Here is a 24,257-nt window from a genome sequence, read left to right as displayed (position 1 = left end):
CCCGCAAAACCGACTACTGACTAAACCCCATCGAGCTCCACCACTCCGACTCCACGAAACCTACGGTGCCGCACAGTGCGCGAGGAAGGTTCGCCGTCGCCGGTACCTGTCCTGACAATAGGACGGGATTCCATGCCCGGGAAGATCCCACAGGAAGTCGTCTCGGGAGACACTGGTGGTAGGACCTCTTGGGAGTCCGCACGGGTAGGTACCACCACCCCGCCTATTTCCGCCGTGAAGCGTTTCGGTTCGAAGGGTGGGGTAGCCGTTGTAACTATACTGTGACCTTAGAACTTGTATCTCGAGGTGGGTGGCGCATTTACGTTGTAGATGTCTATGGGCTCCAGTAACCACTTAACACCAGGTGGGCTGTGAGCTCGTCCATCCATCTAAGCAATAAAAAAAAAATAAAAAAACACCCCGTGAGCGACGCACAGGAGCCACCTTGCGCCCCTCACCACGGAACCGACAGCAGAGCACCGGGCGCCCCCGCACCCGGTACCCAACAGTCCCTACTTAGCCTATGCCCCAGACATTGTGGCTTAAGCGTATTCCTAACAAAATTTTATGTTTACAAAACTGTTTATGATTCTTATATTAAATCACATTAATAAAACCTTAATGTTAATAAAACCGATAGCCCGTTTATAATCAGCCTATTCATTCGCTTCATCAATCATTATTGTGTTACTTCAAGCAAGAAGATTCACCTGTCATTACTCAAAGATCGCTTCATTGTACCCTATTGTACAGGAGTCGTGTAGGCTAGTGTTGAAAGTATAGTCAAATGTTTCATAATACTGTTTTATTGTTGTCGATGTACAGACGAGCTTACAGCCCATATAATGTTAAGCGGTTACTAGTGTTTAGAGCGTGGACTGTATTTTTGTGCTAGCTTGAATAAAAACTTGATTCAGAGCGAAGGATTTTTATTTATCTTCATGTACAATACGTGCAGGTACGATCAGAATTTTTTGTGCGCTTGCAATTAACTGTGTTGCCATACTTATTACTGTGTTTCCACACTAAAAAACAAATTACATAAATTGTCATGCTTAGGATTGCCCTAAACAACTAGAGAGCAACTCAACGTGAATACATACCTTGAGATATGAGGTCAGTTTCAATTAGATTATTCGATTAAAAGCATTACTGCTATTGCACCATTCAGACCAGGACATATGGCCATATCGTTGCGGAAATGGGCAGTACGGCACCAGTTTCTAGCGAATTCAATTATGTGAACCCATTAATTCTCAATTTAAATAAAAAAAAATTTTGATTAGATGGGCGGACGAGCTCACAGCCCACCTGGTGTTTAGTGGTTACTGGAGCCCATAGACATCTACAACGTCAATGCGCCACCCACCTTGAGATATAAGTTCTAAGGTCTCAAGTATAGTTACAACGGCTGCCCCACCCTTCGAACCGAAACGCATTACTGCTTCACGGCAGAAATAGGCAGGGAGGTGGTACCTACACGCGCGGACCCACAAGAAGTCCTACCACCAGTAATAATTTTATTATCATTTCACATATTTATAAATATGTAATATGTATGTAATTTTTCGCAAAACCTGGCTGTATGTTCACTAGTCCTCTATAAAAACGTTGTGTGACTAATTGTACACCCATTCATAGATTTAAGCCCACAACCACGTAACCACAAACTTTACGTGTCCTTCGTTCGCTTGCTGAGCTCACTGACTGTCAAGTTCTATACTGCACCAGAGTATTCGACTCATTTTTTTCTATTATGTTGAGTTTAGACGGGACAAGCTCACGGTGCTATACATTAACCTTAAGGTGAGCCGTCAGAATTATCTGAATCAAAGACTATCAAGAGAACCCAGTAAGGTGTTTTCCGTCTTTTTTATGCCCTACTGAATGTTCCGATGCGAATGTGTGTGGACAACTATTTATGTTAGTATTATTTGCTGATGTGAAAGATTGTTCTTTACTAAAATTCTTAGAAAACGTACAGTCTAGAGGTCTTAATTTCTGTGTCCATCTTCTAACGATATAAACATTGCAATACAAATATGTCACTGCCATCTTCCATGAAGGGTGGTAGCAAAAAAAAAAACAAAAAAAAAATGTCACTACTATTTGAGAGTTTAGTTTTATTGCATAACTTTTGCCCGCGCAGAATACAGAAAATATGAAAAAATAATAGTCTCACATTTTGATTACATAAACTATTATGGCACATTTAAAAACAACAGTTTGTTATTACACGCAGAAGTAAAACACATACTATAAAAAAACACTCAATATCATATCAATCTTATACATCGACGTAAAATACAATTTTAGACGTTGATTTTAATAAATAATTCTATTAATTCATTCTATAATTGCTTACTTTGTTTCACTTATTATTACGCCTTTTTTCTAAGGTTGAATCAGTGCACATCACATGAGAGCTGACGAATTGGTGATTAGAGACACCCCGAACTGGTAGGCATACTAAGAGGCTTTTAGTTTTGGTACTAATGTGAGAAACTTTGTTTTATTGTAGAGCAGTGTAGTAAACCGTGATAAAATATTAACGTTTTTTTTTTATAATTGAGGGATTACTGGTGGCCTAGAGCCCTTTCCGGTTTCACCTGGACAGGTGGGCGAGCAGCGTCTCAGCCAGGAGGGGTGGGACTTGCTTACAGCTGCCCGAGCGCCTCCAAAGGAGACCTAGCGACTCAAGAGTAACTGCTTCGTGAATGAATATACTACCGGATCGGAATCGCCACCCGCTGAGAAGATCTGACGAGAAACTCAGCGGGCTGATGCTTAGGTTAGGTTGCACGTTGAACTCTTTGCCGAGTTCGACGAATACGGTTACCGGAGTTCCTAAGCCTGCTCCTAGTGTTAGAGCTGAAGGGGTCTAATGCAAAGGTTATTGGATCTGATAGATGCGTAAGGAAGTGGAATTAACGATTTAAGCTTTAAGCGCACTCAAAGAAAAAAAGAAAGAAAGAAACATTGCTTACTTACAAATAACGCATTGTGTATAATATTGTTTAATAATAAAATGGACACATCAAGATCCCGAAGACCATAATTAATAAGTACCAACATTCCAGGCAATGGGCAGACACAGATATTAATCAGATTATTTTACAAAATATTTTTGAAATATTCCTGTTTTACTATATAACATCAATGTGAATGTGTGTAACGGCCGTCGTTGTTATAGATTAGTTAAACACCGCCTCGGGGTGTGGGTATTATGGAGAAGGTCAGCAAAAACGTGTGTGGGTTCTGCACAATAAAATTTCTCTATTTCTTTCAAATCAAATATTAGTTTTAAAACATAAAGAAAGAAATTTGTAAGTTAAAATATACTTATTTTTTGTTCATTGCCTTAGCTAATACATCATGTGTATTAGATATAGTTGTCATTCGTAATCAATTTTAGACATAAGTAAATTATGTATATGGTTAGTCATAGAGCGTAATGTGGGCTCGCATGGACCGGTATCACCATTCTACCAATTACGGCTAAATCATAATTTGATCTAGTTTGAACAGTAGGGCAGCCGTTATAAAACGTAATTGAGACTTTGATCTAACGTCCAAGTTGGGTGTTGAAAGTCCAATTGTCCTATAAAAAAATATTCTGATTCCAAACAAGAATTGAATCTTAATTTGGTAGTTATAGTAACTAACCAACAAACCAGCGATCGTTACAGCAAACCGTGGCGAGGATTCATCAGCAACAGATCGAAATTCAATGTGGAACCTTAAAATGCTCGAAATGTCACTAGGTCATATTGGAACGTATCAAATATTGCGAGACAAAAGCACCGGGAATTCTCTAGGCATGAGCCGTCTTAGATTCGATGTAGGATTGTGATGCACCGTCGCAGCCTGCATACATCATTCAAATATTTAACCTTCATGATTGAGAATGCTTTCGAAAAATCAAACAGGTACGAAATAGGATCGTGAAGATTTCAATCATATCTACTCATTAACACGCTTTTATTAGCTTCATGTAACGGAATCAATGAACATGATTTTGACCCCCTTCAAAACGAAATTTGGTATACTTATTATGGACCGATAACAATTCAATATTTAAAAAAATTTAAATTAAACTAAAAAATGAAAAATAAATAATAGTTTAAAAAAACTAACATAATACGCTTTTATAAAAAAATCAACTAAAAAATTGAATGCGTGGGGTGCATAGTATCAGTAGTAGGTAGTTTATAAATATTTTATGAACAGATATGAGTAGAAAGATTATTTTATATATATATCTAATAATCTATATATTAATACGTGAAGCAAAAACTTTGTACCCCTTTTTACGAATATTGCGCAGACGGAGGAATATGAAAATTCTCACATTTATAGAGAATATAGAGAAGGAGTGCACAATGCTAATATATTTTTAAAATAATGCATAAAAGATACTTTAAATCAATAAAGAAAACATTACTCACACTGCCATGTATTTGACACAACACATACATAAAAATTAACTCTTTGTTTACTGTCAATTGGGAAACTTTCGCTATTGTTTACAGTCTGTGGTCGAATTGAAAATAGATTAATATTATTGATCTATGGCGCAGTTTTGGCGAATACTGTGATTATATCATCGAATTTTAATAGTGTTTGATAATAGAACCATAATAATGTTTAAACTTATAATTTCAATTAGTTATAGTCGAATTTCGACACTGCAGGGCCACTAGTATCCTGAAAACCACCCCACGCTTTTTTTTATTTTTCATTTAAAACCTTACACCTGCAAATGCTCAGCTAGGTGGCAAGGGATATGCTAACAGCTGCCTGAGCGCCTACCGAAGATACCTAACAAGAGCAGCTGCTTCGTGATTGAATCTACTAACGTACCGGAATCGCAACCTCCTGAGAAGATCCGGTGAGACTTATTAGTATTAATAGGACGTACTAAAAATCCGCACGGGTAATTACTACCGCCCTGCATAGTTCAGCTGTAAGACAATCTTGCGTTAGTACTTCAATGGTTTTTCGTGTTTCAATTTGGACATTCTCGTCTATTAACTGTAATAAAACATCGAAAATAAACAGGAAAATTCCTGTTCTAATTCATCTCGCCCGCAAACCTCGACAATTCGTTCCACGGATTCCCACCAACCAACGCAGATTAGATCAAGATGAGTTGAGTAATAAAACCTTCAGAGTTTATACGATTGTTTTGTACGTAAGACAAAAAAAGATTTCTTAATGAATCGTCTCAAATTCACAGTTTGGTTCCGCTCAATATTAATAATTTGTAACAGTGATTTTATGTCGGGCTGTTTGTTAAAAAGAATCATCAGTTATACAGTAGGGCCTTGAAACATGAGTTCCATGGCTCAATCATACAGCGGTTGCCCCACTGACACAGCTGGCTTGTGGAGAGTATTTAACAGTAGGCAGTAGGTTGTCTCTGGCATTGCCGACGTCCATAGGCGACGATAACCACTAACCATTAGGCGGGCCGTGTGCTCGTCTGCCTACAAGCAGCAATAAAAAACCTTCGAACCACAACGCAGTATTATTTTTTACGCGGCAGAAATAGGTAAGATTTTAGTACCTATCCATACCAGACCTCGTAACACGGCCTACCATTATTAGGTTTTATGTAAATCTTCAAATTTTGCGGGTCTGATTTTGGAACTCGTTAGCGCACGCTTTGATCGCAGACAGACGCGCGCTAGACCCGAAAAGTACAACAATAAAAAACGACACACATGATATATTTTTGCAGTGATCTTTGAGGTACTTTCCGATCACCATAAAAACGGAACTTCTCAATCTTGAAAATATAAAAAACTATTTTTAAGTTTTGTAAGAAAAAAAGATTTAATTGTAATATAATGTTTTTCACAAATATTCCAGGAATTTAACTACGATACCAACTTTATTCGCGCTTATTCACTATATATGATTCGTTTGATTATTTTATACTGACTATTTTTTTTTTATATAACCATCCTTTAATACAGACACAAAAAGTATATAACAACAGGAACTTCGTTCCAACCGGGTATTCACACGACATCTGTCTTTTTTATTACACGCTTCGATCAACAATCGTAACTATATAAAGGGATACGTACAAAATTAAAGCAAAAACTGTCCGCGTGAACATATACATAAATAGTTTGAAGTGAATAAACAAAATAAGGGCTCACATTTCAAGTGAGCTGTTATTTGACGAGACGGATTTTATGCACCGACCTAAATCTAGTTACTATTGTTGGTCGAAGATTACACGCTATATCTGTTGGCGGGATGCGGCAACCGGTAAAGTCACATCGCTGTGTTCAAATACACCTGGTATCTTCTGTTTGAAACTACGATGAATTTCAGATATTCTCATAATATAATGTATTATTTATTGTTTTCTTTTTTTTATTGCTTAGGTGGGTGGACGAGTTCACAGCCCACCTGGTGTTAAGTGGTTACTGGAGTCCATAGGCATCTATGACGTAAATGCGCAACCCACCTTGAGGTATAAGTTCTAAGGTCCCAGCTATAGTTACAGTTTTAGTAGACAGACGAACATACGACCCATCTGAGGGTCAGTGATTACTATGGACGTTAGAAAGGACAGGAGTGCACCGCTGTTGCTACCCACCACTAAGAATTCTCCAAGAACCTCGTTTGCAGTAAGACAGCGCTCAAGAAACACCGTTAAGGGGAGTTTATTCCAAAGCCAAAGGCTTATACGCACAAATGAAATATATTGTGGATCAGATCAGATATCAGGTGGGCCGTATGCTCGTCTGCCTACAAGGGCAATAAAAAAAAAACAGTGGTTTGAAGTAGGGAATTGATGAATAAATGAACTTTACTCCGGTTACGGGCGGTGCGGCGTTATAAATAATTTTACGGCGGTAAGAACAACGTCATCTATCGTCGAATTGCAGAAACGAATATCAAAAGAACCAGTAAGATAGAGAACGCTCGAGAAGCGCAACGCCATCTATTATCGAATATCGGAAACACGTATCAAAACTACTCGACTTGTCAAGAATGTTCTCGATAAGTTTAGATATGTCGTATCGACTATAAAAGCATTGCATCAGAACTACTCGAAACGAAACAGCGAACGGATCACCTGAAGCGAAGCGGAAGAAGTGAACTGAGAATTTTAAAGTGTTCATTAAGTGTTTTAAGTGTAAATAGAGTTTCAATCTGTACTTCGGTAGTGTTGAATAAATAAATTTATATAGTAGATCATAAAAGTATTTATAAACGTTTTGGTACAGGTTATTCCAATTGATGTGTGTTATCTGTGCAACCTGTGCTAATGAATTCTGATGTGGCTTTAGAGCAAATATATTTTCATTGTGTCCTTTATAAGAAATCTGATTAGAGTTTTATTGAAATACTGCCAAATTCCAATAGGTAGAAGTTTTATTTATCCCGAACCCCAGCGCGTAACAATAATATATTAAGTGACTGCGTATTTTCCGTGATTACTGGTACGATGTCTTTTAATACTGCAAAACAAGCGCTCTAGCTTGGAGTGTGGAATGACCATAATGATTGCAATGTCTTGGTGATACTCACTTGGACGCTCATTAAAGTTCTCACTCGGTTACAAAGAAGCAAAGAGTTCGTCCACAAATTTAAAAAAGCAATTTTTTATCTACCCAGCTGACGCGTTAAAAACGCAATAGGCAATGTGGTTAAAACAAACAATTTGCTTACTTAGCTTTATTCTTTTTTTAACATAAATTAACCTTAAAAAACTAATGACTTAAATGTTAGCCTTCAATGATATCCGTGGTAAGCAGACTCTATTCTTTGACCTGAGATGACCTGGTGGTCTTGGACTTGACCTGGGTTGATTTGATGCTCCTCGATTTGACCTTGGGATGAATGGGGATTGTAGCTAGCAGCTCCGTAAGTAACTTCATGGTATTTACCTAGAAAAAATAATGATATCAGTATTTTAACTATTTTAATAATTCTGTGCCAATATGAAAATTTGAGTTGACCGGTTTGGAGGGTTGGAGAACTCTTAGACCTCATGTCTTTAGGTGACTAGTGATTTTCACTCACATGCAGTAACCAGTTAAGAACATGGGACATGGCCACAAAAATTGTGACGCTGATCTATGCAACAGTTTTAACGTGACTTCAATTTGCCAGTACAAAAGACTTCAACGCGGTAGTAATTTTATGTCCTAATAAAACATACTAAGATTTATGATTTACGAGAATTACTTTTTCTATATATTCCGGTGCGTTACATCACTTTGATGTGTCATGCTGTGTGTCTATTTATTTATTACATTCAATACAAAGTCAGGTTTACAGTTTGCATCAAAACGCCTAACTCGATAACACAAAAAACAGTATTAAAATTATGAAGTTTTTTTTTTTTTTTATTGCCCTTGTAGGCAGACGAGCATACGGCCCACCTGATGGTGAGTGGTTACCGTCGCCCATGGACTTCAGCAATGCCAGGGGCAGAGCCAAGCCGCTGCCTACCGCTGACTACCGCTAAGTACTATTATTATGTTAAAAATAACATTATTTTAGATAAAAGTATTCCCCAACTATCGGCAAACACGTCAGCATCCTGGATTTCGGACAGAAATTCGTTTAAGATACTGAACGTTCGTGTAACTATACCTGAGACCTTAGAACTTATATCTCAAGATGGGTGGCGCATTTACGTTGTAGATATCTATGGGCTCCAGTAACCACTTAGCACCAGGTGGGCTGTGAACACGTCTTTGCAATAAAAAAAAAACAGCGCAATTGTCCTGGCCGTTGGGCAGTTCCTAGCTCTCTCTATTAAAAAAGTCCTAACCGTCATCAAAAACACCAGCGGCTTCATCTCTCGCGTTTGTCTCCAAAGCCTTCAGGATGGCTTCTGGGATAGGCGGAGGCGTCGGCAGGTGAGCGCCTTCAGCCCTGAAGCCGTGCTCATCAGCAATGTAAGACACCTCGTAGACCTGACCGTCGTCACCCTTGTACGAGTAGGAGCCTTGGACTTTTTTCCCGGAACCCTCGTCTTGACCAACTTCTTGTGCTTTTATGCCTGAAAAAAGTTACAAATAAACTTTGAGTAGATATTTTACAGGCTGTAAAACATATTCTAAGCCCACACGGGTAACATCAAACTGTTTATTTCTGCGACGAAACAGGCATGTGTTTCAGTTTTGAGAGTGGGATAGTTAGTTTTACTGGTGGTAGGACCTCTTGTGAGTCCGCGCGGGTGGGTACCACCACTCTACCTATTTCTGCCGTGAAGCAGTAATGCGTTTCGGTTTGAAGGGTGGGGCAGCCGTTGTAACTATACTTGAGACCTTAGAACTTATATGTCAAGGTAGTGGTTCGTTTACGTTGTAGATGTCTATGGGCTCCAGTAACTACTTAACACCAAGTGGACTGTGAGCTCGTCTACCCAATTAAGCAAAAAACAAAAACTGACTAACTCGATGGTCCAGTAGTTAGCGACTCTCATTATTGCGCCGAGGGTCGTGAGTTCGATTCCCACATCAAGCAAACGATCATGCGATAAACAAGTTTGTTTGCTCTTTATCTGGGTGTTTATTATCTATATATTTATGTATTTAGAGGTACATAAGTATGTATGTCAATCTCTGTTACCCATAACACAGAGAATCCTAAAATTGGGACGGTGCGTGACTTGTTATTGTATAGTGGTACTGTCATTCATCTTTTTTTAATTGCTATAGATGAATAATGGATTGCAGCCCTCCTGACGTTAAGTGGTAATCGAAGTACATAAATATTATAATATCTATGTACTAGTTGCAATTTTACTTTTGTTTATTATTTTAAATTTAAGTTCCTACTGCATACAACTTTGAGTTAACTTTTACGCTATAGAGAACGTTATAAAAAACTCGGACTAAACACACTGAGGTCGGAGCCTGAATTGAATTGGATTAAAAAAGTCTCACCCTTCAAACCGACACGTGCTTCAGGGCTGATATAGGCAAGATAGTGGAACCTATCCAAGAACTCAAGGTAGCGGCATTTACGTTATATGCTCTGATACCCATTTACTACGACATGGTCAATGACTTCACCCTGTTGAATTAATTTTCATTGCCCTTTTAGGCAGAGGAGCATCCAGCCCACGTGATGGTGAGTGGTTACCATCGCCCATAGACTTCAGCAATGCCAGGGGCAGAGTCAAGCCGCTGTCTACCGTTAAGTACTCTCCACAAGCCTTGTTTGAAGAAGGATATGTCATCGGGAAACACCGTGGAGGAGAGCTCATTCCAAAGCCGGATGCTACGTGGCAAAAAAATATCTCTGGAAACGTAGTGGCTTCAGGTAGTATGGATTAACATGCGGTACAAAATATAGAGGGAACCGAAGTCCCTCCGCAGACCCAGAGGCTACAAACGATCCATAAGAATGGGATTATCAACAATCCGAACGGCCCTCTTCTGTATGGAGTCAAATGGAAGAAGCTGGTAAATATATAGGCAAAGCTTCACAAATTAGTTAATCAGCAATATTAGTTACCATTTTCCGACTCGTAAGCATATTGATATGCATGACCGTGATTCTGGGACATGTAGCTCAGGATCCTGGCCTCCTTCTCCGGCTGGTGATTAGGGACAAACGGCTGCGGATGATACGCGGGGTATTCCTGCTGATAGACTCCTGAGGGATAGTCGGGCTGAGTGAGGGCCTGGTCAACCAGTTGGTTTATGTAGACCTGGCCTGCTGATACCGCGGTAATTACCGTCACGAATACTGCTACCTGAAGGAAGAATTTTATTAATCAGCACTGTCTGTATTTTGTTTTAATTATTGTTGTTTGGTTGTGAAAGCATACAAGCATAGTTAACGCGATAAACACTGTGTCTACGGGCTCCGGTACATACTTAATATCAGGTGCGCAGTAAGCCTGATAAACAGTCCATAAAGCTTTGCCTAAGACCAAATATACCCCAAAATTCTGTGAACAAAACATTCTATCAGTTACTTTATCTCTTTTTTAGTAGTAAGAGTAAACCCCACCGCTCACCAAATGTTCAGTGGCTTTAGAAGCCTATAGAGATCACACGAACTTTAATTCCCAATTATATTTTGCTCAATGGCCTCGCAGAAGAAATAAGGAGGACGGGGCACTCCGGATGTACTCAGAATCCATCCTACCATCAATATAAACTGATAATGAATGCTGCTGCTAATATCGCGATTACTGTTTACCACCACCCTTATTTTCTTTGGTGAAAAATTGTATAAGTATCTTTGGGCCAGAGGGGTCGGAAGTGATTACCACATAACATTCTGACACAACTCTTCCATTATCGAGATCTTCATGTTGAAGATTAAGAAATAGCCCAAAACAATTGTAGCGTACACAATAAATATGTCTAATTTTAATTAAAATAATAATTAAACAAACCAATTTCATGATGAACGCCTTGGCTAGGAGATAATAGTCGTAATGTAAGAGAAACGATTTCACTTTCCTGTTTATATATAGAAGTTTTTACTTGCCAAAAATATCTTGTGTGGGTTTAAAGTCAGGGTACCGTAAATTAGAACTTGAGACATTTTTCATCAGATTTTTTTATATAGTTAACCTCACTAATTTAATCTCTCGAATGTCATCGTGGCTTATTGGTCTATACATTTCCCATGGTAAGAATAGACTCTCCTTTCTTTTTTTTTTTTGGTCAGGAGGAAATCGCCGGACTTCCGCTCTTTTCTGGGGATACTGGGCGGGGTATGTCAGAGTCGAACTGACTAAAACCTCCTGTCGCTCAACAACCAACGTCCAAACCTCGCATGAGACAGAACTCATGACAAGGCAAAGGGGGGAAAGTGAAGCGTTTAGTGCGGAGCACATCTCTCCCATCACCCTCCCCCTCGGGACGCCGGACTGGCGGTCGTCGGCGCCACGACCACCAGCCCTCTCGGTCGGCAGACTGTCCGAAGCCCGCCTAGATGGCGCCGGTTAGAGTGGGTTACCCCACGGAATACCCCGCTGGGCCAGAGCCAGCGTGGGTCGAGGATAGCCGGCCTTCCATCACCCGGATGCTCTTGCGTAAAACGCGTGCAGAGCAGCTTGCACGTCGTCTTCTTAGGCCCCCCTCGCCGGTCCCCAGACCGACATGTGAGGGGGACCCGAAACACTTAGAGGGCCAGGGCTTGGGCGAGATCCGCCTCCCTGGCCCCCGCTCGACAATGAGCGTTAGGCTTTTTTAGACCATTTATATGTTTTCAATTCAACAGTACAGAACTAAAGACTAATTAATATTTTCAAATGTATAATATATCTCAAGTCCGCGTTATAAGTATTCTTTCTGGGAGGCTGAGCGCCGGGTGCGAGTGTATTATGAGGCGATGTTAAGTAACAATATGAGCACGAGCGCTGAGTTACTGGAGCGAATCACACGTAGCCTTTGTTAAATTAGTAGACATGGACATTATTTTATTTGTCAATTAAAAATCATAATTACCGATGTATTCACAGCCGCTGCACAAGATAGCACTAAAACAGATTAACGTTAAAAGCGCTTTGTTTCTTTTATTCAAATTAGCTTTCGTTATTCAAAGGTTTATGATTGATGATTTAGACAATGATCACCGGTGTCCGTGCTAAGCAACTATGATGACTGCTGTTTGTGTTATTTAAAAATACTCATATAACAGTAATAATGAAACACTTTAATTAAGCTTAACAATGGGTGTACCTGCAGAGTACAATTTGGCAATTTTTTGAAAGCCCACTGACCTTATCTTGTCCGCCTAGGCATACTACCATTCTACCCATTTTTGCCGAAAGTATTACTACATTCCGTTTTGAAAGGTGAGGCAGCCGCTATGCCATACAATAGACACTTCCACCTCATGTCTCAAGATGAGGTCAGTATCGATGAGCTCCCATGATGATATAGGCTATGAGCTCGGTCGCCCATCTACACAATTTGGATAAATAAAGTATATAGTGTAGGACATAGAACCTCCTCCTTTTTCAAGTCGAATAAAGTATCTATACTAGCTACATATCTATTCTAGCTACCTTATATCTACGTTATTGCTACAAATAATTTTTTACAGGCCATGGGAACAACAACAAATCCCATCATTTACACAATTATAGCATTTGTAAATGCTAAACAGTACACTTATGTTTTTCAGTCACTGTTAACGAGGCTTCTTGATGTAACACGCGGCAGCAACTTGTGATGGCCGCGCGTGTTTTCTTGAATCACGGAGGCTCCTTCGTAATGGACGCGCCAACAAAAATTGTGTGAAGCGGGCGCGCGCGATCGCACGGCCGGTCGGTGGCGGAATGGGATGGCGGCGGCGCGCGCGCGTCCCGCAGCACGTAGAGGGGGGGCACCGCTTCGTTCGTTAACAAACTGGCCCTCTTGGAGCAGATGCATCTTTCTGGTCCAACATAACTGGTAATGGACAGAGCCTATTCCAAGCTCTGCGTAAGGTTCCTGAAGTAGTTTTTACGTCTGCCACCCGGTTGACGCCGTCAGCGCCTGGGTACACTGTGGTGACACGTCCCAGCAGCCATCTATTGGGGGGCAGCCGATCATCTTTAATGAGAACCATCTCTCCTGGCTGTGGTTGTCCTCTATTTGTGCGCCATTTGTTTCGGATCTGCAATTCTGAAACGTACTCCTTGTAGTATCGATTCCGAAAATGTGTTTTTAATAATTGTATCCTTTTATATCTGGAAAGCATATGAACTGGAGTATCATCGACCTGGGGAGCAGGTAACATAGTGAGCGTTCGTCCAATCAAGAAATGCGCTGGTGTAAGAGGAACTAAATCTGATGGATCAGATGAAATTGGAGTGAGAGGTCTAGAATTCAGTATTGCCTCAATTTGAACCAATACAGTGTTCATCTCTTCATAATCCAAATGAGCCATTGACAATACATGAGTTAAATGTTTTTTAATTGATTTAACTGACCCTTCTGCTACGCCGTTAAAATGTGGACTGTAGGCTGGACTAAATTTGAAATTAATTTCGTTTTCAGCACCGTATGAAATAATATCGTTAGATTGATTTTTTAGAAACCTAACTATTTCGTTGCAAGCACCCACGAAATTAGTTCCGTTGTCGGAATAGATCACAGCTGGCTTACCTCTGCGGGCAATAAATCTATTTAAGGCTGCAATGAAACCTTTAGAACTTAAGTCGGTGACGAGTTCTATGTGCATCGCTCTCACTGCCAGGCAAACAAAAACGGCAATATATGCCTTCTTCAACTGACAGCCACGACCTTTTCTGTTTGCCATCATGATGGGACCAGCATAGTCCACAGCCGTATTACTGAAAGGGTAGTCTGTTTGCAATCTTTGTAGAGGTAGGTTGCCCATGATAGGCTGATAAGTTTTGCCTGCAAATCTAAGGCAGGATATGCAATTTCGAGTAACATTTCTACAAAGATTACGACCATTGACTATCCAGTATTTATGTCGCAACGTTGATAACAACAGCTGTGGTCCAGCATGTAAAAGAATTTTGTGATAGTGTGTGACTAATATTTTAGTTATGTGATGTGATGCGTCTAGTAAGATAGGGTGCTTTGTGTTGTAATCATAGTGAGAGTTTGACAGTCTACCTCCTACTCGTATTATACCTGCATGGTCAATAAAAGGGTTTAATTTGAGAAGTTTGTCCTTAGGAGACAGCGGGCCTTTATTAAGTAATTGTGAGTATTGTTTACAGTATGAATCACGTTGTACTTGTTTGCACAATAATTCTAATGCAGTATTTAGTTCTGTGACAGTCAAGGGACCTGATGTTTTATTGCGAGAATATTGACAGTTGGAAATGAATCTTTTTACATAAGCTATGATACGTTGTAATTTACTAAATTCAGAAAAATTGTTAAAATATTGAGAAATATTGAAATTCTGACAATGAAAGTCATCAGTTGACAGATGGCATTGATGTTTCATTTCTGGCAAACTAGCAATATTCACATCTTGTGGCTGTGTGGGCCACTGCACATCTGTTTGATGTAAGAAGTGCGGACCTCCCCACCACAAAAGTGAAGATTGAAGTTGCGCTGCATTAAGACCGCGAGAACCAATGTCAGCCGGGTTCATATCTGTGGGAACGTAGTTCCATGAATTAGGATCAGAATTATTAGTGATCTCATTAATTCTATTGTATACAAATTGTTTTAGTTTTAACTTGCATGTTTTGATCCAGCCCAGCACAATAGTTGAGTCACACCAAAAAAATGTTGAGTCAATGTTTAAACGTAATGAATTTACTACCTTTTTTGTTAACCTTGTAGCGAGAAGGACGCCGCAAAGCTCCAACCTTGGCATAGTCAGCCTTTGCTTCAATGGTGCCACTCTGCCCTTTGCAAGTATCAAATGTACTTGTACATTCCCAGTTTCAGACACTGAGCGTAGATATATACAAGCTGAATAGGCCTTAATGGAGGCATCAGAAAATGCGTGCAATTCGACCTTAACATACGAATTGCATAACACTCTACGAGGAATTTCTATTTTTGTAATTTCTGGTAAGTATTTAATAAAGTCGTGCCATTGTGACTCAACATCAGCAGGTAGCTGGTCATCCCATGTGATATTCTTAGCCCATAGTGTTTGTAATATGAGTTTTGCCTGTAACATGCAAGGATTAATTAAACCAAGTGGATCAAACACTTGAGCAATTGTGGATAAAATTGTACGTTTATTTGTGTTAGGCTGATTTGATATTTTATTTATTGCAAATAATAATGTGTCCTTTTTACAGGCCCAGAGTAAACCTAATGTTTTTGTATAATCATGTTTGTTTAAGTTTAATAACTCGTCTGTATTATTTTCGCTAACAATATCATCCAGGATAGACGGTTGATTGGACAGCCATTTACGTAAATGAAAACGTGCGCCTTCTAACGTCTGAATGACGCCTTTACATATTTGTATTAACGTTTTTTCATCATCATGCCCAGATATATAATCATCTACATAAAAATCGTGTAAAATTGCTTCCCGAACATCCTCATTGGTGCATTCTTGTCCCAGCTGTACCAGACATCTAGTTGCTAAATACGGTGCTGATGCGGTCCCATATGTGACTGTGTTTAATTTATATTGTTTAATTGGCTGGCTGGGGTGTGATCGCCAAAATATTTGTTGCAAACATCGTTGTTTATTGTTAACATAAATTTGTCTATACATTTTTTCTATATCTGACGTTACTACAAACTTATGCTGTCTAAATCGAATCAATATGCTAAGTAAATCATCTTGTACAGTTGGCCCAATATGTTGAATATCATTGAATGATAAACCCGTGCTTGTTACAGCTGAACAATCAAAGACTGTACGTAATTTTGTAGTGAGGCTGTTTTCCCGCAAAACGCCATGATGAGGCATGAAGTATGAAATGCAGTCGTTTTGTATTGTTTCATTTTCTGACATGTGACCTAAAGCCAAATATTCTTCAAGAAAATTTGTGTATTTTTTTTTTAACTCTGCGTTGCGTTTAAATTTACGTTCCAAAGATTGAAACCTAATTAGAGCTTGTTGTTTGGAATCCCCTAAAGATTCAGGTGATCCTTTTAATGGAATGGTAACAATAAATTTGCCATCTGGGTGGCGCTTTGTTGTTTGTGTAAATATTTGTTCACACTCACTCTCACCTTTAGTATGGATTTGTTGAGCAGAGGGAACTGATTCTAGTTCGAAAAATTTGTCTAACTTCTCATCAAGCTCATTGTTGTTTAGAAAATGGCAATGGACTGTATTGTTGGTGTTAAATTTTGTGTTTGATTGTATAGAGCCGGTGACAAGCCACCCTAATGTTGTTTCAATCAGAGTTGGCTTGTTCTTTCCCAGGACAATATGATTGTTTTGAAGGACATCCCAAAAGATGTCCGCCCCCAGCAACATCTGCACCTCAGACGGCGTGGAGAAGGTTGGATCCGCGAGGTGGATGCGAGAGGGAATGGAAAAGAAATTGCAATTAATTTGTGAAGTAGGTATCAACTGAGTGATATGTGGTACAACAAAACAATTGACGTCAGTTGTATAACCACTGTTTGTGAGTGACGATATGGTGACGTCACATCTTTTTGTAATTTTTGAGGACTGATTGTTCAACCCTTGTACTAGTAGTGAAGTAGAATAACTGCGTATTCCTAATTTCGCTCGTAAAGTTTCTGTGACAAAACTAGATGTACTTCCATTGTCGAGTAGTACACGAACTTTATGTGTTTGACCATCACAGCCTTGTATATTGACCATAGCAGTGGATAGAAGTACCTGACTGTGATGTGTGGATGAGAGTGTGACACTACTCGATTCCTTTTGAGTCTGTTCCTGCACAGTGGGCAAGACTACACAGCCCGCTGATGAAGTTGAAGCTTCCGGAACAGTGTTTTTATTTTGTAACAGAGTGTTGTGGCGCTGTGTGCACAGCTTACAGGAACTGAGCCTACAGCGCTGTTCATCATGACCTGCACGCAGTTTGTGCATAGATTTAATTGTTTAACTCGGTCAAGACGCATCTCAATCGGCATTGATTTGAATTTCATACATTGGTAAATTGCATGATTATTCTTGCACACAGGACATCTAAACAGCGCTTGTTTTTGTGTTTGGTTAACTACAAACGTCTTTGGACGGTTGTGAGTAATATCGCTGTGTCTGCGTTGTGATTGTTGCGGTTTTGTATATGTTGATGATTCTTCCACTGTCTCTAGTAAGTCAGCACGATTTTTTAGAAATGTGTGAAAATCTTGTAACGTAGGTAATTTCGTTAAATTATTGCGTTTCTCTTCCCAGTCACGTAGTGTGCCTGGGTCTAACTTACCAGACACCATGTGTATTATGATAATGTCCCAGTGCTCTGTAGGTAGATTCAGTGTTTTTAAAGCTCTTAAATTTCGATTAACTGAATCTATTGTACTTCTTAAAGCCTTGGAAGATTCTTGAACTATTGGTGGTATGTTAAATATTGCTTGTATGTGATTATTGACCAAAATTCGATCGTTATTATATCGATCGCATAACAGATCCCATGCTATGTCATAATTTTCAGCGGAGAACTCTAGGGATTTAATAATATGTGAAGCGCTCTCTTTTAATGTATTTCGTAAGTAGTGAAACTTATGGATTTTGGGAATGGTTGTGTTGTCGTGTATAAGGGATTTGTAAGTGTCGTGATATTCTAGCCATTCCTGATAGCGTCCAGAAAAGATCGGCAAATTTATAGTAGGTAATTTAATGTTTGGCCTACCAGACGGTCCAGTGTTAATATTAGAACCCGTCACCGACCCGGCATCCTGATCCGCAGAGGCAGCGCTGAGCATCTTCTGCGCAAAAGCCACGCAGCCGAAGTAGCTGTTCTCGAAAATCTCTCTTTCCTTGTGTTCATCATCTGAAATTTCCACAAGACTTTCTAAATCAGTCTGAACTGAATCGAACTCATTGTATAAATCTAGAATTTTATCTAAGCGAGCCTTTAATTCAAAAGCTTGTACCTCATTGACCCTTTTACTAGGCAAAAGTGAATCTATATATGTTTTAAATATGGTAAGCTTCGCCTTATGGCTAGATCTAGTTTTCTTTAATGATTTAATATCCATCGTGCAAATAAATAAGCAAATGACACCAACCGAAATCAATTTCAAATTTTTCAACTGAAAGCAATTAATAATTAGCAATAATTAGCGTGAGAGAAAAAAGGGAAGAATACAAAACAATACTTAAAGCAGAGAAGTTGCGACAGAAGCAATGCGAAGCAGAAAGGACAGGCGCGACTGCAGCTAGCCACGCGGCCGCGCGGCGTGGTCTGGCGTCGGATCGCTGGAATTTATAAAATCAAAATGATTTGCACTGTATTCGTAAAAACTGGCACAACACAGCAATATTTCTTGATTTGTTGTAGTCTTGTCTTGAATTTGTATGATTCACGCCGACGCGCCGCGAAGCAATCCGTGTCTCGATGTTTCTCGAATGACCTCGCCAATGTCGATATACTCCTTTGTTCCGTTTTGTCTTGAAACGATGTTCAAAGTTGTATCCGGCTCGAATCTTGTTAACGAGGCTTCTTGATGTAACACGCGGCAGCAACTTGTGATGGCCGCGCGTGTTTTCTTGAATCACGGAGGCTCCTTCGTAATGGACGCGCCAACAAAAATTGTGTGAAGCGGGCGCGCGCGATCGCACGGCCGGTCGGTGGCGGAATGGGATGGCGGCGGCGCGCGCGCGTCCCGCAGCACGTAGAGGGGGGGCACCGCTTCGTTCGTTAACAAACTGGCCCTCTTGGAGCAGATGCATCTTTCTGGTCCAACATAACTGGTAATGGACAGAGCCTATTCCAAGCTCTGCGTAAGGTTCCTGAAGTAGTTTTTACGTCTGCCACCCGGTTGACGCCGTCAGCGCCTGGGTACACTGTGGTGACACGTCCCAGCAGCCATCTATTGGGGGGCAGCCGATCATCTTTAATGAGAACCATCTCTCCTGGCTGTGGTTGTCCTCTATTTGTGCGCCATTTGTTTCGGATCTGCAATTCTGAAACGTACTCCTTGTAGTATCGATTCCGAAAATGTGTTTTTAATAATTGTATCCTTTTATATCTGGAAAGCATATGAACTGGAGTATCATCGACCTGGGGAGCAGGTAACATAGTGAGCGTTCGTCCAATCAAGAAATGCGCTGGTGTAAGAGGAACTAAATCTGATGGATCAGATGAAATTGGAGTGAGAGGTCTAGAATTCAGTATTGCCTCAATTTGAACCAATACAGTGTTCATCTCTTCATAATCCAAATGAGCCATTGACAATACATGAGTTAAATGTTTTTTAATTGATTTAACTGACCCTTCTGCTACGCCGTTAAAATGTGGACTGTAGGCTGGACTAAATTTGAAATTAATTTCGTTTTCAGCACCGTATGAAATAATATCGTTAGATTGATTTTTTAGAAACCTAACTATTTCGTTGCAAGCACCCACGAAATTAGTTCCGTTGTCGGAATAGATCACAGCTGGCTTACCTCTGCGGGCAATAAATCTATTTAAGGCTGCAATGAAACCTTTAGAACTTAAGTCGGTGACGAGTTCTATGTGCATCGCTCTCACTGCCAGGCAAACAAAAACGGCAATATATGCCTTCTTCAACTGACAGCCACGACCTTTTCTGTTTGCCATCATGATGGGACCAGCATAGTCCACAGCCGTATTACTGAAAGGGTAGTCTGTTTGCAATCTTTGTAGAGGTAGGTTGCCCATGATAGGCTGATAAGTTTTGCCTGCAAATCTAAGGCAGGATATGCAATTTCGAGTAACATTTCTACAAAGATTACGACCATTGACTATCCAGTATTTATGTCGCAACGTTGATAACAACAGCTGTGGTCCAGCATGTAAAAGAATTTTGTGATAGTGTGTGACTAATATTTTAGTTATGTGATGTGATGCGTCTAGTAAGATAGGGTGCTTTGTGTTGTAATCATAGTGAGAGTTTGACAGTCTACCTCCTACTCGTATTATACCTGCATGGTCAATAAAAGGGTTTAATTTGAGAAGTTTGTCCTTAGGAGACAGCGGGCCTTTATTAAGTAATTGTGAGTATTGTTTACAGTATGAATCACGTTGTACTTGTTTGCACAATAATTCTAATGCAGTATTTAGTTCTGTGACAGTCAAGGGACCTGATGTTTTATTGCGAGAATATTGACAGTTGGAAATGAATCTTTTTACATAAGCTATGATACGTTGTAATTTACTAAATTCAGAAAAATTGTTAAAATATTGAGAAATATTGAAATTCTGACAATGAAAGTCATCAGTTGACAGATGGCATTGATGTTTCATTTCTGGCAAACTAGCAATATTCACATCTTGTGGCTGTGTGGGCCACTGCACATCTGTTTGATGTAAGAAGTGCGGACCTCCCCACCACAAAAGTGAAGATTGAAGTTGCGCTGCATTAAGACCGCGAGAACCAATGTCAGCCGGGTTCATATCTGTGGGAACGTAGTTCCATGAATTAGGATCAGAATTATTAGTGATCTCATTAATTCTATTGTATACAAATTGTTTTAGTTTTAACTTGCATGTTTTGATCCAGCCCAGCACAATAGTTGAGTCACACCAAAAAAATGTTGAGTCAATGTTTAAACGTAATGAATTTACTACCTTTTTTGTTAACCTTGTAGCGAGAAGGACGCCGCAAAGCTCCAACCTTGGCATAGTCAGCCTTTGCTTCAATGGTGCCACTCTGCCCTTTGCAAGTATCAAATGTACTTGTACATTCCCAGTTTCAGACACTGAGCGTAGATATATACAAGCTGAATAGGCCTTAATGGAGGCATCAGAAAATGCGTGCAATTCGACCTTAACATACGAATTGCATAACACTCTACGAGGAATTTCTATTTTTGTAATTTCTGGTAAGTATTTAATAAAGTCGTGCCATTGTGACTCAACATCAGCAGGTAGCTGGTCATCCCATGTGATATTCTTAGCCCATAGTGTTTGTAATATGAGTTTTGCCTGTAACATGCAAGGATTAATTAAACCAAGTGGATCAAACACTTGAGCAATTGTGGATAAAATTGTACGTTTATTTGTGTTAGGCTGATTTGATATTTTATTTATTGCAAATAATAATGTGTCCTTTTTACAGGCCCAGAGTAAACCTAATGTTTTTGTATAATCATGTTTGTTTAAGTTTAATAACTCGTCTGTATTATTTTCGCTAACAATATCATCCAGGATAGACGGTTGATTGGACAGCCATTTACGTAAATGAAAACGTGCGCCTTCTAACGTCTGAATGACGCCTTTACATATTTGTATTAACGTTTTTTCATCATCATGCCCAGATATATAATCATCTACATAAAAATCGTGTAAAATTGCTTCCCGAACATCCTCATTGGTGCATTCTTGTCCCAGCTGTACCAGACATCTAGTTGCTAAATACGGTGCTGATGCGGTCCCATATGTGACTGTGTTTAATTTATATTGTTTAATTGGCTGGCTGGGGTGTGATCGCCAAAATATTTGTTGCAAACATCGTTGTTTATTGTTAACATAAATTTGTCTATACATTTTTTCTATATCTGACGTTACTACAAACTTATGCTGTCTAAATCGAATCAATATGCTAAGTAAATCATCTTGTACAGTTGGCCCAATATGTTGAATATCATTGAATGATAAACCCGTGCTTGTTACAGCTGAACAATCAAAGACTGTACGTAATTTTGTAGTGAGGCTGTTTTCCCGCAAAACGCCATGATGAGGCATGAAGTATGAAATGCAGTCGTTTTGTATTGTTTCATTTTCTGACATGTGACCTAAAGCCAAATATTCTTCAAGAAAATTTGTGTATTTTTTTTTTAACTCTGCGTTGCGTTTAAATTTACGTTCCAAAGATTGAAACCTAATTAGAGCTTGTTGTTTGGAATCCCCTAAAGATTCAGGTGATCCTTTTAATGGAATGGTAACAATAAATTTGCCATCTGGGTGGCGCTTTGTTGTTTGTGTAAATATTTGTTCACACTCACTCTCACCTTTAGTATGGATTTGTTGAGCAGAGGGAACTGATTCTAGTTCGAAAAATTTGTCTAACTTCTCATCAAGCTCATTGTTGTTTAGAAAATGGCAATGGACTGTATTGTTGGTGTTAAATTTTGTGTTTGATTGTATAGAGCCGGTGACAAGCCACCCTAATGTTGTTTCAATCAGAGTTGGCTTGTTCTTTCCCAGGACAATATGATTGTTTTGAAGGACATCCCAAAAGATGTCCGCCCCCAGCAACATCTGCACCTCAGACGGCGTGGAGAAGGTTGGATCCGCGAGGTGGATGCGAGAGGGAATGGAAAAGAAATTGCAATTAATTTGTGAAGTAGGTATCAACTGAGTGATATGTGGTACAACAAAACAATTGACGTCAGTTGTATAACCACTGTTTGTGAGTGACGATATGGTGACGTCACATCTTTTTGTAATTTTTGAGGACTGATTGTTCAACCCTTGTACTAGTAGTGAAGTAGAATAACTGCGTATTCCTAATTTCGCTCGTAAAGTTTCTGTGACAAAACTAGATGTACTTCCATTGTCGAGTAGTACACGAACTTTATGTGTTTGACCATCACAGCCTTGTATATTGACCATAGCAGTGGATAGAAGTACCTGACTGTGATGTGTGGATGAGAGTGTGACACTACTCGATTCCTTTTGAGTCTGTTCCTGCACAGTGGGCAAGACTACACAGCCCGCTGATGAAGTTGAAGCTTCCGGAACAGTGTTTTTATTTTGTAACAGAGTGTTGTGGCGCTGTGTGCACAGCTTACAGGAACTGAGCCTACAGCGCTGTTCATCATGACCTGCACGCAGTTTGTGCATAGATTTAATTGTTTAACTCGGTCAAGACGCATCTCAATCGGCATTGATTTGAATTTCATACATTGGTAAATTGCATGATTATTCTTGCACACAGGACATCTAAACAGCGCTTGTTTTTGTGTTTGGTTAACTACAAACGTCTTTGGACGGTTGTGAGTAATATCGCTGTGTCTGCGTTGTGATTGTTGCGGTTTTGTATATGTTGATGATTCTTCCACTGTCTCTAGTAAGTCAGCACGATTTTTTAGAAATGTGTGAAAATCTTGTAACGTAGGTAATTTCGTTAAATTATTGCGTTTCTCTTCCCAGTCACGTAGTGTGCCTGGGTCTAACTTACCAGACACCATGTGTATTATGATAATGTCCCAGTGCTCTGTAGGTAGATTCAGTGTTTTTAAAGCTCTTAAATTTCGATTAACTGAATCTATTGTACTTCTTAAAGCCTTGGAAGATTCTTGAACTATTGGTGGTATGTTAAATATTGCTTGTATGTGATTATTGACCAAAATTCGATCGTTATTATATCGATCGCATAACAGATCCCATGCTATGTCATAATTTTCAGCGGAGAACTCTAGGGATTTAATAATATGTGAAGCGCTCTCTTTTAATGTATTTCGTAAGTAGTGAAACTTATGGATTTTGGGAATGGTTGTGTTGTCGTGTATAAGGGATTTGTAAGTGTCGTGATATTCTAGCCATTCCTGATAGCGTCCAGAAAAGATCGGCAAATTTATAGTAGGTAATTTAATGTTTGGCCTACCAGACGGTCCAGTGTTAATATTAGAACCCGTCACCGACCCGGCATCCTGATCCGCAGAGGCAGCGCTGAGCATCTTCTGCGCAAAAGCCACGCAGCCGAAGTAGCTGTTCTCGAAAATCTCTCTTTCCTTGTGTTCATCATCTGAAATTT

General features: G+C 39.7%; 1 protein-coding gene across 2 annotated transcripts; it reads right to left on the bottom strand.

Annotated features, from left to right (window-relative positions):
• Positions 1 to 7,686: 7,686 nt before the first annotated feature.
• On the bottom strand, positions 7,687 to 16,436 carry CPR18 (cuticular protein RR-1 motif 18). Of its 2 annotated transcripts, none has more exons than XM_062673799.1 (4): positions 11,393 to 16,436; positions 10,501 to 10,741; positions 8,807 to 9,037; positions 7,687 to 7,913 (listed from the first exon to the last, which is right to left on the bottom strand). In XM_062673799.1, the coding sequence occupies exons 1-4, from the start codon at positions 11,399 to 11,401 to the stop codon at positions 7,759 to 7,761; spliced, it is 636 nt and encodes a 211-aa protein (XP_062529783.1). In that variant the 5' UTR covers positions 11,402 to 16,436; the 3' UTR covers positions 7,687 to 7,758. The 2 variants fall into 2 exon arrangements, with proteins under 2 accessions (XP_062529783.1, NP_001166730.1); NM_001173259.1 differs by lacking the exon at positions 11,393 to 16,436 and adding an exon at positions 11,272 to 11,307 and having other exon boundaries at positions 7,759 to 7,913.
• Between the last annotated feature and the right edge of the window lie 7,821 nt (positions 16,437 to 24,257).

The sequence above is a fragment of the Bombyx mori genome, chromosome 19, assembly GCF_030269925.1.
Source record: "Bombyx mori chromosome 19, ASM3026992v2".
Classification (NCBI taxonomy): Eukaryota; Metazoa; Arthropoda; class Insecta; order Lepidoptera; family Bombycidae; genus Bombyx; species Bombyx mori.
This window is presented reverse-complemented; position numbering and strand designations above follow the sequence as displayed.

What these genes read in the sequence shown, in the direction of transcription:
- CPR18 (NM_001173259.1), bottom strand. Translation starts at nt 11,307, where the DNA reads ATGAAGATCTCGATAATGGAAGAGTTGTGTCAGAAT. An exon ending in TGCTTACGAGTCGGAAAATG is followed by an intron (nt 9,038 to 10,500) that starts GTAACTAATATT and finishes AACTTTTTTCAG; the next exon opens with GCATAAAAGCACAAGAAGTT. An exon ending in CGCTGGTGTTTTTGATGACG is followed by an intron (nt 7,914 to 8,806) that starts GTTAGGACTTTT and finishes TATTTTTTCTAG; the next exon opens with GTAAATACCATGAAGTTACT.